Source organism: Poecilia mexicana, unplaced genomic scaffold (genome assembly GCF_051168715.1).
Source record: "Poecilia mexicana isolate PSO_F unplaced genomic scaffold, ASM5116871v1 scaffold_6, whole genome shotgun sequence".
In the NCBI taxonomy this organism is placed as follows: Eukaryota; Metazoa; Chordata; class Actinopteri; order Cyprinodontiformes; family Poeciliidae; genus Poecilia; species Poecilia mexicana.
The window spans coordinates 9,449,761-9,464,433 of NW_028263375.1; the positions used below are offsets into that span (position 1 = coordinate 9,449,761).

Consider the following 14,673-nt stretch of genomic DNA (forward strand, 5'->3'; position numbering starts at 1 on the left):
TAAAATCAATTTTCAACATCTGGGAAGCAATTTGAACAAATTATCTGGCTTCACACATTTGAAATCTTAAGTGTCAGCTGTTTTAAACAGACATTTGATTAAGTACATTTGTTGATGCATAAAATGCATACATATAGAAAAACATGCATACATAACATGTATGTATGTTAGCATGCACGAGAAATATGAGGTTGCCAGGGCCAAAATAAAAAGCTGGTAAAGCATAGAGTGTTTGATTTTAAACTTTATAGAATAGCAACATTTCTTACTTAAATAACACATAGCCAGTAGTTTATTTGTCATTTTTACAAGGCACTCAGTAAAACGGCATCTTTGGGGTTTAATTTTTAATGCACTTATTTTTTCCATTGCAGAAAATATGCAACAACTCGATAAATGAGTGAAAAATAGAGACAAGTTCGGCTGCGCAGATAAAAAATAAAAATAACGACCAAATGCAGCGATTTTCATTTTGACCAGCAGGTGGAGCTACAGACCCACGCGTTACATTATTATTAATGCAACAATTAAAATCTCCATACAAATAGTGAAAAAGTTTCAGTTACCAGGAAATTTCCAAGCATTTCACGTTCCTCTCCCTGACAAGCTTCATGAAGATCTTAACTTCATTTTCCAGCAGAACCAAAAGCTGCTTTAATAGCAAAAGTTGGGAGAAAACGCCAGTCGGTTGGTTGTTCAAAAATAATTTAACACGTTTTTTTAGTATCTTCTGTTGAGTATTTATTATCCAGCCAATGTTTACGTCATCACAATACAATAGATTTTTGAAATCTGCACCTAAAAATTAACCATATGAAAAAACTAAAACTACAACTAAAAAAACTAAACTAGAAAAATATTTAAATAATTAATAAAAACTAGCAAACAATCTAAAACCTTATTAAAATTAACTGAATTAGACAAAAAAAAAGTGACAAAATAAAATGAAACTATACTGAAAAATCCAACATTATTATAACACTGCACAAGACCCAACATTACAGATGAAGCTATGAGAGCAACCTGGGCTCAGCAGAACCGCAGGCTGATCAGCTTCATGATGTAATTATTCATGCAAAACGAGGCCCAAAAATATGGACCGTTTCCTTCTTCCTCCAAACACGGGAGGCTGAAACGTCAAAGGGTTTGAGTTTAATCTCATCGCAGAAACTTTTAGTGACTGCAGATGTTTAAAATGCTCCACATCTGGATGATGGGTGTTAATGTGTCTTATACTGGTTTAATCAGGGGGGTAATTTGTTATGTTTGATTGCAGAGATCAGATCCACCATTAATTTAAATAAGGTAGTAAATACAAAGTAAAATACAGGCAATACAGGAAAAATACAGGAAAAATGAGGGAAATCTTCAGCGAATGGATGAATTTCCACAACCAGAGTCTCGACCCAAATTCCCAGCAGGAGAAAAAGTTTTGTCATAAAAAAAAGTGTTCATTGTTGCATGTATTCAGTCTCTTCTTCATTTTAATCAGTCATGTTTTCTAATCTCCCCTCATATTTTGTTCAGCCTCATGTTTGGTTTTCACTTCCTTTCAAAGCTCTTTGCATGTTTTCCAAATATTTCCTTAAAACTAGCCTAGAATGCAAATATGTTCTGTTGCTAAAAAATGAAACGAAATGGAAATAAAGGCACAATTATTTCAGAAAACTGTCAAGCCACCAAAAAGGAGATTTTCAACCACTTCAGATTTTGGTACTGGTTTATTTTCTGTAATTAATTTTACAATGCAACCTTGATTTTATCAAACTTTTTTTGTTACTTTGATAACCAGGAAGCACAGGAAATATTAAATATCCCAGGCTTTGAAAACATTTTCTAACTCTGTTTCTCTAAAGTAAATGGACACATTTCTATAGAAATATGTAAACTCTATATATGTTATACAGTTTACAAAACTCTTACATTCTGAGGACGTTAATATGGAGTTGGTCCAACTTTTGCATCTAAAGCTTCAACTCTTCTTCAGACTGACCACAGGTTTTAAGAGTGCTCTCACTGAAACATTTGACCATGCTGTAGTATTTATATTTTTATTTGTTTATGTTGCTCAGGGTGATTTAGGACATTTTTCCCATTGGAGATGCACCAGCTCTGAATGGATCCAACTCAATTTAAAATCTCTGACCAAAGTTTTATTGTTTTATTGTATTGGTCTGATTTTGAAAAAGTTTGAGAAGTTCCTCCATCAGAAGAAAAACTGTTTTCACCATTTCATGCAGTCAGACCATGACGATAGCGCCTTCTGGTTCATCCTGTTTCACATTTATTTTTATTTTTCACTAAAACTCTTTGGGATCCACAACGCTTTCCAAAATGATCATTTGTGTTTTGGGTCAAATTTCATTGATGATGCTGGGCTGACATATAGAATAAGTTGCATTTAAACACTTTTTCTACCTTGTTTAAGTCGTGGATTGGTTAGGGATGTAACTCCTCCTTCATTGACCTACGTATAGAAGGACAGGTTCGCCTACTTTCAGGAGAAATCAAATGAATCTTTTTCTGCTTTTGCTTCCACATTTGACTGTATTTGTTCTGAACTTCAGCTGTAATTTTTTACTTACTGGATCAACTGCAAACTGGTTTCATTTGTTCAGCTGAAGACACTGAAACATTTTATCATCTTGTATTTTGTTTCTGTTCTTGATCTTTATCTTGAGTCACATCATCAGGTAAATATATTTGATTTAAATCGGTCAATCGTTGGATTCCTGAGTGATGTTTGGGAAAACGGCATAGAAGTGACAAAAGGGAATCGGTCTAGGACGGTTAAATTCATATCAAAAGGTCAACTTGAAAGATATTTTGCATGATTTAAATGCATAAAAAACATGTTTTGTTTTATTGGGATTTTACTTGAAAAACCACCAGAGCGAATTAGCATATAATAATTAAATGAAGATCAAAAATGCTTTCCGAAACAGAATATATACTTACAATAACTATATTCAGTCATATTAACTCTGAAGGTTTTTAATTTCTAAAATGTTCTTTTTATGATCAGCAGGCTTGAAAACTTTGCCTTGTTTCTGTTACGGAGAAACGTTTCTGATTATGTATTCAGATTGTCTGGATGGAGTTTATTCTATTCTATTTTATTTTATTTTCTATTTTTGCCATGTGATTAAGAGAAACATAAAAACGGTGCAGGTGACCATAAGACCAGGAACTAACAGAGATTATTTGCATGAACCAGTTCCTTGTTTACAATGGAAAATTTTTCCTGTACAAATTATTCAGAGGGAAATACTTCCATGAAGGGTTTCAGTAGTTTACCAAACAAAGTTTCCATTTTTCCTCTTTACACTAAACCTGAAATTATCTTCTCTACCAGATGGACTGTAATCAACATCTGGAGAAGCTGTGGAGCTCGGTGTAAAGTCTGTTTTCAGGACATTTTCTCAGAAATGGACTTTCTGTCTTACTGCGGCCTCCATAACCCAGAGTCAGACTCTTCATGCTAACAGTGTATTTATTTTCTTAACTGCAGTAAATGTTCTTTTCTTTTTGTAAAACTGAGGTTGTTTTAGCATATCAATGAAAAGAAAGTTAATCATCCACAGCAGGTGTAAAACATTTTAAATTCCAGTTGCCAGTATTGCTTTTGCCTGTCACAATAAACAATAAATCAATTAATTGCATGAAATTAAAACAAACTCAGATTCCACTTGCATGATTTATAATTTCTTTCTTTTTCTCTTTCTACCAAAAGTCTTCAGTCTGGTGTTTTGGTCTCAACTAGACCGTTTTTTATGGAAGAACAGTTTTGTTTAAAGAGACTTCATAATTCATTTTATTTGTTGTTTACATTTATTTATTTTGTACATTTAAAATGTCTTCCAGTTCCAGTGTTAAATGTTCATTGGAATTGAAAGTTTATTGATCTTTAAGAATGTGTTCTTGCATTATTATGCCATTACTATTATACTGATTGAAAATTATCTCAACATTTTATCGTTTATCGCAATAACGTCTGGGACAAATTATCATCCAGCACAATTTGTTATCATGACAGACCCAGTTATTATTCTGTGTTTTCCCTGTTGCAGAATATGGATCCAACTGTGGATTTAAAGAAAACCTGGATGTCTAAACTGAAAGAGGAGTTTTCCAGGAGCCCAGTGGCATCTACTTTAGGGATTGCATTGATCCAGATGGTGTTTGAGAAACTGGTGGAAACTGAGTTTTCATGTCCCTGTGACTCTGGATACAACAGTTTACATACTTCAGTATGTTTCTTTGTTCCACCATTTATAGTCCTTTCACTAATTTATGTCACCGCATGTGACTGTAAACTCTACGACGCCTTGAGATTCGGCATCATTCCAGCTGGAATATGGCTGGTAATTGTGTTATTGGACGGTCGTTATTACGCCTGCTTAATGACCGATTGGTCAGGAAAGTATGAAACGATTCAGAACGCTGAACCTCAGAAATGGTGTCAACCATCAAACCCCAACTCATCTCAGGAGCTACTGGCCAAAACCCAGTTCCTGTATTCTGAATCGCAGGTAAGAAATAACGACGTTTTCTTGAGATTTGCACAATCTGTTTAGATGATAAGTAGTTTTTACTGCAAATGAGATCTAATTTTATCTGTTTCTCTTTCCCCTGTTGTTTTTAGTTCTATGGATTCCTGGCAGCGTTTTTGTTGACATTTTTTTATATTTTATGTTTGATCGTCTCTTCCTTCTACTCATTCTGCTGTGCAAATATGGACAGAACCACCATATTTCTTCTTTCCATTTTTATTGCTCCATTGTCTATTTATTGTTTAGTTCTGCGGATTTTTGACTCTATTTTGGTTGCCGGTTCATGTGGTTTGGTTTGTCTGGCCCTGATGTTCACAGGTAAACTCACAGAGGACTGAGGGGTTTAATAACTAACAGGATATCCCCAGGGTGACCGCGCCTCTCGGCCGTTAGATGGGCACCAGCTCCCGTCTCAGCCCAAATGGGATGGGGGTCTAAGAAAATGGGTGGATGAAACGATTTTGTAGAAATATTGCTTTTTAGAAATTTTCCCTGTTTTTATTTGTTTTGGAATTTAAAATGCTACTGGTATAAACTTTATGATTTAAAATTTCAGGATTAGATTTGACATGTTTTGGTTGTAGTTAAAAAGGATAAAAACATGACAATGTAGATCAATTATCAATGAATGTCTGTTACGACTGGCCCCCAGACGAGCCCCCAATTTGTTACGACTGGCTCAAGGTCATAACAAAAACGGGAGAACAAGCAATGGTTACGGTGCAGAAAAGGAAATACTTATTAACAAAACACCAATGGATTGTGAATATCAATGTCAATGACATAATGCAACATGTCTTGTATGTGTGCATGTGGAAGTGTTGAGGTGCAAAAACAAAGAAATTCAAATGTGCAAAAGCAGCTGAAGCCTGGCAGCAGAGCACCACACATGGCGAAGGCGACCCAGGAAGTGGAGACGGCCAGCTTCAAATACTCCACGGTGCAAATCAGCAAATCAGCCACCAGGTGGGAGGAGCACAAGGCAAACACCTGCAACCCAGTTTATAAGGCCCAGAGCCGTAACAATAACTAAAATATAACTGGTGTTATAATTAGACATACGAGAAATATTAAATCCCCGGGTTTTACTCTTGATGAAAACCAAAACTGGAAACCACTCATCAGAATTTAAAGATAATTTTGTTACATAAACTGAAAGGCGCTTTGAATGATGAAGCTTTGTTGATGTTTAATTCACTTCTTGTTTCTTACTTTACTTATTTTGAAGACGTTTGGAGGAATGTTTGTTAATTATCCATAAATTCAAATCTTATTTTGTAAAAAGGAGCCGTAAGAATCATTATCAGAAAATGGTACAGAGATCATATTTTTGAAATTTCACAACTTGATGGACTATTATATTTTACAAGTTATATTTAATAAAATACCAACAAATTCACAAAAATATTAAAATAAATTGCATTCATAATCAAAGAGCATAAGATAAAAAACAAAAGTTATAATTAATCCATTGAAATGTTTTATTTCCTTTTACTGAATGAATCTGTAATCTCGATGCTTATTTTTGCAAATTATTTTTAAAGGATTGATTATAAAAGATTTTTCTTTTTCTGCTCCTTTTCAATCAAAATTTTGTTTATGTTCATGTTCATTTTAAACTGTAGACAATTAAAGTAACATAAAATCTGCTTCTTTATTACATTTGAAAATTTGGCTTGCTTTAATATTCCAGACAAGAAAATAATTTTGTTCTCATAATGAATGTGGAAACTTGTCCTCAGTCTTACAGCATTCATTCACCTCACTGTATCCACCTTGTGACGCCCCCTCCACTTCGTCCCTTTACATTAATTGCTCTTTATTTTTCAAGGCATCCAGGAAGTAACATTATTTAAGATCCACCGGGGCCCCCGTGTTTCCTGGCTGTATTAGTGCCGTGTTCCTGATGGTGACCCGGGTCTGGTGGAGCGGAGTTGGACTTCTCCACCCGGCTCCACTTTTCAGTCTGGCTTGTTTCCCCACCCTGACTTTGTTTGACTTTTACTTTGCTTTACTTTTCAATTTGGTTCAATTTGAAAAGGGTTAATGATGTTACTCGTCATTGTTCTTTTGTTCTGCTTTATATTAAACCAAGTGTTTGTTTTCAAACTTTATAGAACAGCTTTCAGTGCAACATTTCTTACCTAAATGAACAAATTTTAGCTGACATTTATCCTTTTATACACACAGTACTCAGTAAACCTGAATCCTTGATGTTTCACTTTCATGCACTTAATTTTCTGAAGGGTTTCCTCCAGTGTATTTTAAGTCTGGTGGCCCGCCATGCTGAACTTGCATCTCCTTAAATCGAACATTTAAATGTTAAACAATTTAAAATATTGTAATTTATGTATGCTGAAACCATTAAACCAAATTCAGCAGTATTGATGATCTCAATAAACAAATGTTACATTGATAGATGTTAAAATATTAGCACTTATGGGGCCCATGAAGGCCTGCGGGGCCTTATGGAGCCGCTGACTTAAAAACAGTGCAAATAACTGATTGTGACAGCTGACCCTACTGTCACACAGATCTGAATGGTAATCATTTTGTTTGTTTTATCCTTTACATTAATTTAGACATTAATTAGTGAATAGTTTAGATTTTTGTTAAATTATTTTCATTAGTCTGACTTTTTTGGTTAACTGTTTGGAGTGCACACATTTAGTTAACCTTATTTGTCAGTTCTTTATATTTTTGTTGAAAGCAACAAATAAATTTATTTGTTTTGAGTTCCCAGTTTCCTTTGGAGCTGCTCCTGGAGGGTCACAGAAAAACTCCAGCTAATTGACGTCCTTATATGGCTGGCAAACCTCCTCAGCGGGCCGTTCCATTTGTTTGCCAGGGAATGGGGAAATTTGGTCTTCTTTAATGTAATTTGACCATTTATTTAATGCTTTTTCTATTTGGTAGTTTCAGTCTAATGTTTGTTTAATTTAAAGATTTGGTATTGTATTTAAGTTTTTGTATGTTTAAATTACCCCTTGTGTGTCAGCAGTGGTCTGATCAGCCACTATTTAAGTTCCCCTCATGTCTTGTTAGTTAGGTCAGTTTTGTGCTTGAGTTCTTTGTGTTAACACCTGAGTTGTAGTTTGTTATGTTGACCTCAGTTTTTGGACCCAATTCTTCATTGTTTGATTATTTTTGAACTTTTTTGTAATAAATTAAGATTATTTTTTGAATTCCATTCAGCGTCTCTCTGGCTGGTTAATGTGAGAACCCTCACACTGATATTCATTTTAATTGTATGTTTTTGATTTGTTGTTTTTAAGATTATATAGTTGTAGGTTTAAATAACGTTTCAATGGCGTTTTCCCGTAACATATAATTACCCAGTAATGTCTTTGTTGGGAACCGGGGTGGTGGTCTGGGGGTTTGCTGCATTTTTCCCTTTTCTCCACCAGAGGGCGCCGAGAGGCCACTTCACGGTGGGATCGTCTAGGAATGGTCCCCAAGCCCCGGCCGTGCACCGGTACCGGTCCGTGGACCAATTGGTACCGGGCCGCGCAAGAAATAATTAAATATTTCCGTTTTATGTACTGTTTGAGTCTGGAGGATCTTTTATTTTGAAAATCCTTTAACCGGATTCTTTCGGTTACTTGCGCTCCAACGCTGAGCTCACGAAGGAGCAAAATGAGTAAGAAACGGATCAGATGTCTTTGGAAAGTTTCTTTGCAAAGGGGAAAAGGCCCAGAGAAGAGACAGGAGGATGGATTTATCCCGGACCGGTAGGTGAGTCCCACATTACAAGCCGCTCTGTGTAACATGCGGCGACCGGCTGCTAATGAGGCAATGAAGCTTCAAACTGCTTCGTCACGTAGAGACCCAGCAGGCTGTGCAAATAAGCAACACTTTGGGTGTCATTGTCTCCCATCACTCCCAGATGGGACCGTCTCGTTGCAGAGAAACAAGCTCAGGGTTCCCGTTAGTCATTATCGTGAGTTAAAATTTTCACGAAAGTAAAATGTTCGTTTTTGTGGCTCATCTGTATCTTATTTTGAAGGGATATGTAAACGTTACCATAGCGACCAGAGTCAGAGAGCGTTTGGGCAGTGGTCGAGAGGAGATGAGTAGAGCTTGTGAGTCTTAAGTCTGGTTTAGACGGCAACATTTAAGGATTGTCGGCCGATTCTCCAAACCTCTGTGACCACAGAGCTGATAAAAGTACAACAGGTTCGATCGGTTCGTGTCTCACGGCAGGAGCAACACGAACCGATTCCAGTCAAGAACATCGCGATTCCAGAAGAAAATCCAGTAAAACCCCCAACATAGCATACGGGAATGTAGAATGACTAAACACGGATGACGATGTAGAAGCAATAGTGATAGTTTGTGGAGTTATTTTAAGGGATAAAAGATGTAACAAAAAGAAAAGGCGGTGGATAAAAGACAGCGGAGCAGCCGCTCTATTATGATTTGGAGGCGACTATGTTTTTTATAGTTAACACTTTTAACTCAATAAACATAATATATAATAATGACCTTTACATCTAATAATAAACATTTCCACATATCATCTCCGATATCCACCGGACTCTCAGTTGCGCGATATGTCAGCTGTTTGGGATTCCCCTCTGTTCTTACGTCACCGCGCTTTCTGATTGGCTGCCTGTCACATTCAGCAGGTTGTATTCTCGTTCCCAGTCAGGGTAAACTATGGAGTTAGATTTGTTTCACAATTATCCAATCAAAAAATAAATAAATAAAAAAAGTAAAATAAAAAAAAGTAGTATTCAATCAAAAAAAAAAATTCAAACAAAATCTTAAAAACTTTTTAATCATAAAAATATATTTTTTATTGAACTTTTGTTTGAAACTTTTATTTTTTGGCTGAGTCTGTTTTTTTTGAAGCGCCTGTTTTTTGGTTGAACTCGTTTTCTTGCTTATACAACTTTATTTGCTTTGGCGAAGCTTACATGAACATTCTGGGCGGGGCTTAAGGACGAGCGATGTAAGACGTGTTCCGATTGGTTAGCGCTGACTAAAGCGGATGACTCCCTGGATCCCAGAACTCTGTCCCGAACTGGGCTTCGGTGACGGGACACAGAATGTAAATTACACCGTTTAGCAGCTTCTAAAGTGTTCATATCTTTACAGCTTCTGTAATGAAATAAAAATAATTTACTCTGTTGGAATTATTTTCTCTCTTTGCTGTCAATAGCAGAGTTGACATTCTGTAATAAATATGTTTTCTCTGGGAAAAAAGTAAGAAAAAAATGTAGTTTAATGTTTGAGAATGACTGATTTTATAAATCAAAAGTCATTCCTCAATAATGTATAAAAAATAAGTACAAGAAAATTATTTGTTGTCTTGAAACGTTAAATGTACATTAAATTATGAAATTATGTAAATATGTTCTTTAATTAAACACTGTAAAAGTGTCTGTTCAATGTTAATATGAAAATGATCAGAATAACTTCTATTAAATAAAAACATTGTGCTCTTTATTCAGAAATGCCCCAAAACAATTAAATAATCACATCAAAAGTTAGAAACTCTATCTTTAGTCATTTCTTTGATTGTCAAAAATATTAGTGTGTGTGAGAAAATGTGTTAATGACAGGAATTAACTTAAATACTTTGTAAAATGGCACTTTGTGAAGTTCAGTCCATTTACTTGTATTAGCTTACTGCCACATACAGTAGGCCACATTCAATATGGCAGACTCTGTGACGTATCGCAGCAACGGGCCGATCCGCTCCATGAGGCGTCTATGTATTTATGTCTATGAAGAAGAAGAAGAAGAAAAAGACCACTTCTCTGCCAGAGTGTTAGCCAGTGTTTGGTACTTCAGGCCTCAGTGTTTCCTCGTTGTGGATCTCTCAGTAAATCTCTGAGTTCTTCCTCCTTAGGCGAACCCTCGTGATGCCGTGGATGTTACCCACTGGTTGCCCAAGTTCCACCGACAAACCCGCAGTTAATCAAGCCTCCCAGGATCTCTCAGTTGGCTGTCTCCTTCGCTCCTCTCCACTGGAAACTCAAGAGCTTACCTGTCTGCCCTCCACTGCTGTTCCTCCATCGGCCAAAGCAGCAAGCCCTCTTCCTCAGTAAACCCCTCCTGGATCATTTCTCCGCAAACCCAAGTAAGACTAGTCCATTTGTTTCACATTGCTCATTTCCTACGTTCCTCAAACTCACCTCCACTTCTCTCTCGCTCCAGTGATCAAGTTCCCAGTTGCAGTCATCCCCTGGACACGCTGTTCTGATTATTATTTTTATTTTTACAATAAACCACTTAACTGATTTCTATTCTCTGCCTGGTGTTTCTGTGTAGGTTAGAAAACTAGAGCCCATCATGACAGTTTTTTCCTGTCTACTTAACATTTTTTAATACAAAAACATGATGGATGGACCGCCAGTGGACAGCCGACCACTGGTCTTGGCAAGATTTCTGGGGGAAACCCTGTTCTGGGTTTTATTTAGGGGTTTCAGTCAATGGGACTGACCACAAGTGTATTCCACACTGTATATTTTATTTTTCAAAATGTTTAATTTTCATTAAACTTAATATGTTACCTTTTGCTAGTCTTCTGCATAAAATCCCAATAAAACACAATGTGGTTGTAAGGTTACAGATGCAAACGGTGTTGGGTTCTGAGGCTGCAAACCAAGTGCAACTTATTTCTCTTCCTCCACCACCATGGTTGACAGCTATGAGATGTTTGAACTGAAACAGGTTCTGTTCTTTATCTTGATTCATAAAACCCAAGATTTGGTGAGGGTGTTTCTTTCCTGTGAGATGAGTGAAACCTGAGGTTAGGTGTTGCTTCATGTTTTGCTCTGGTTGTTCTGACTTTACCACCAAGCCCTTACTTCTTACTTCTTTGCTCAAACTTGAAGACACAACCAGCTAAAGAACAATTTTTGCTACTGTCTTGTTGTTTTTTTTTTGAGAGCTACTTTCCAAAAAAAAAAAACAAATTCAACACATTGGTGTGGCACATATTCCTTTCTTCTTACATTAAGAAAGCAGTAATGGCCTTCAAAATAAAAGCTGTATCATTGTGTTTTGTGCACCTCTAACAAAGGTTGTCATTTGGCAGAAACGTGTCATTAGAAAGAGCTGAATCCATAGCTGTTCTGTAAAATCGCTGACCAAGTATAAGTGGTTTGTCACACCAACGCCTGAATAAGATGCAGACGTCTTCTCTGAATTATGAATATCTCATGAGTTTACATCCGGTGCTGCAATGATTTTTAATAAGCAAATTTATTCAAGTGTGAGTTTAGTTTCATTTCTTATTTAATGGATTCACAGCAATTGCAAAATTGTGTTGTTTTTTTTACATTAGCAGAATTTAGACAAAGACTTGGGTATATTTTTAAAGGAAACGCAGCTGTAGTTACTTTGCAGAGAAGTAAGTAAAAGTGCATACACCTTCATCCTGTGTGAATAACACAGGATGAAGGTGAGATGTATCTGCAAAACTTTCAGAGACGCATCTGCAAGTGTTTTTTTTTTTTCCACAGAGCTGCTTGTTGGGTTCGTGTGTTTTTTTTTTTGTAATCATTTCATGTCTTGTCTCAATAAGGTAAAATAAGTAAAGAAACAGCAGTTGATTGGCTGGTCTGAAAGCTTCTCCTTCAGTCTCTCCTCTGATAAACAACATGAAGGTTCAAGACTGACGACAACATAAAGGAGAGACTTAAGGGATTCTTGTTCTTTAGATTTTCTGACTCACTTTCCAGGTAAATATCTTCCATTTGTTTCTTACTCTTATATTCACAAAAAGTCATAATAGCTTGAATTTGAAAATGTAACATTAAGAATTAAGAATGCTGTACAGGAAATCAATGCAAAGTTTGTCTGAAAGGTAAAAACACCTCAGTAGTCAGATTGATTTGAAAACAGTTTGTTCCAACACCTGCTGTCTTATTATAACTCATCATGACATCGCTAGTGTTTATTTACAGAATTAGGTTTGACATTAAGAATTACCATCTTCAATATTATATTTTAGTTATCTGAAAACTGTATGCCCCATATAAGCAATAACTTGTGATTTTCATCTCTAAATTGGTCAAGCTTTAAAAATAATGAATTAGACAATAATTAACTAGAGAACCACGTAACATTCAACTAGTTATTAATTATGAAGCAGGCTGAACATACAATCATTCAGTAAATGTGAATATTATTGAAAAGTAAATTTACTCCATTCACCAGTGGAAACACATTATATAGATTATTAAAAACAGACTGATGGAGGAGAAAATAATCCACAGGGGTTAAAAAACAACTTTTGAATTATTTCCATATACATGCTAAAAACAATAATCTTTATAGTTTTTCCTAATTTTGGTTTTTCCTCTTTGTCTTTCTAGTTAACCATGGAGTCGACCGACAACTGGCTGTCTATGGTGAAAAAATTATTAAAAACCAGTCCACTGGGAGCCACTGTAGGTTTTGGATTTATCCAGGTGATACTGGAGAAACTGGTGGAAGCAGAGTTTTCATGCCCTTGTCACTCTAGTTACAACCATGGATATGGTTTAGTATTTTTCATTGCTCCATCACTTATAGTCTTTTTACTAATGTGCGTCATTAGTTATTCGCTTAAGTTATGGACATGTCCGTGGACATGGACATGGACATGTCCGTGGACATGGACATGTAAATCAATCTGGGAAGCCTTAATTATCATGTTGGTTCCAGCCGTAACATGGTTGATAATAGTGTTTGTTGATGGTCGTTATTACGCCTGTGCAAAGACCAACTGGAACGGAAAGTATGAACTGATTGAGAACGCTGCTCCTCAGAAATGGTGTAAACCATCAAACTCATCTCTGGAGCGAGACTCACTGGCCAACACCCAGTTCTGGTATTCTGAATCACAGGTAAGAAAGGATGATATTTTATAGAGATTCATACAAACTAATAATTTAGATGGAGTATTTTTTGTGTGCTAATAACATACAGTATATCTTTAATTGTTTTTGACTGTTTTCTTAGCTCATTGGATTCTGCACAGCAGCTGGGCTGACCTTCATTTATGTGGGTTGTTTTTTCTGCTCCCGGTGCTGTTCATCCTCACCAGAAAACAGAGGGAACCCAGTGCCTTTAGAAGAGGTCTAGATGGAGCCCAAAAAATGTTAAAAGAAATTAAGAAATGTATGCATGCATTTAATTATTGATTAAGAATAACATTCCTGGCAGGAGAAACATTTAGTATATTTTACTACCTTTGAAAAAGGTTTTCTGTATAAATATGTTTGTGTCACTTTCATGTAAAATGATTTATTATTTCTTACTGTGCAACTCAAAATTCCAGTTTTGTTTTGTAGATATCTTACTCAGATGTGTTGATAAAAAATACTATTTTAATCACAATTCCTTTTACCTGATATCTCATTATGTACAGATGGGATTTTTGCATTTCTTTTTTGATTCTTACAACTTAGTTTTGGTTTAATGTTTTTCATCTTCTGATTGAATTATCATTATTTAGACATGACTGTTCGGTTTGTTGGCTACTATAAAATGTCATCTTAGATATTTTTGACTAAAATGTCTGACGTGTGTAATGAAAGATTATTTGTAATCAGGTTCAACTTTTAACTTTCACATCTAACCTTTTAAGCATTTTATATATTATTCAAGTGTTTTATGATAAATAACTATTTGTTCAATAACAATGTGAGGACAGGAAAGTCTGTGAATCCGGGTGGAGGGTCAGTTCCAGTAAGTAGTGGGTTATTTTGTGCATCAGCTCAGGAAAACAGACCTGCAGCTGAAGAGGTGAACAGATTCTAGGGGAAATGTTATTGTGTGATGATTTGGGCAGATAGTCTCTGTTGTTGGGGTAAAATCTCTGATCACTTCGGGTGTTTTGCTGTCAGATGTTCTGAGATGTGTGATCCCAACAATATATCTTTGTATTCAATAAATATGATTAATTTTACTTCTCTGACTTTTTGTGCTGGTTTAACCCTTTGCCTCCGGATCTCGGGGAGATTTACTGATCTAAATTTGTTGTTTCCACCCGGTTCTTGTGAAGGATTTCTGGATTTTTAATAATGATTGGTGGGACGCAAATGCAGCTCTCAGAGGGTCGACCCAGTAATTCAGTTAAGCAGAAACCTGTTGCAGTTGAAACTGTCTAATTCTGCAGATT

General features: G+C 36.0%; 1 protein-coding gene and 2 long non-coding RNA genes across 5 annotated transcripts in view; all 3 read left to right on the forward strand.

The window, feature by feature from the left end:
• The window catches only part of LOC106910014 (uncharacterized), a 32,364-nt gene extending 17,904 nt beyond the window's left edge, over window positions 1-14,460 (forward strand). The window contains exons 1-3 of one of the 2 annotated variants that reach the window (XR_001416227.2): window positions 11,536-12,247; window positions 12,884-13,396; window positions 13,512-14,460. Coding sequence is in view for 1 of the 2 variants with exons in the window: in XM_088006194.1 (XP_087862320.1) it covers window positions 13,512-13,634 (123 nt within the window). In the remaining variant the exon portion in view is untranslated. Of the gene's footprint in view, window positions 1-11,535; window positions 12,248-12,883; window positions 13,397-13,511 lie in introns of those variants that run through there. The other variant, XM_088006194.1, reaches the window with a different exon arrangement.
• LOC106910016 (uncharacterized) lies at window positions 2,523-7,743 on the forward strand. Its single transcript, XR_001416229.2, has 3 exons — window positions 2,523-2,693; window positions 4,071-4,532; window positions 4,646-7,743. It is a non-coding gene; the product is annotated as an uncharacterized LOC106910016 (long non-coding RNA).
• Window positions 8,053-10,805, forward strand: LOC148158640 (uncharacterized). 2 transcript variants are annotated; one of them, XR_015763142.1, is made up of 3 exons: window positions 8,053-8,288; window positions 10,411-10,641; window positions 10,719-10,805. It is a non-coding gene; the product is annotated as an uncharacterized LOC148158640 (long non-coding RNA). The 2 variants fall into 2 exon arrangements; XR_015763141.1 differs by having other exon boundaries at window positions 8,054-8,284.
• Window positions 14,461-14,673: the final 213 nt, after the last annotated feature.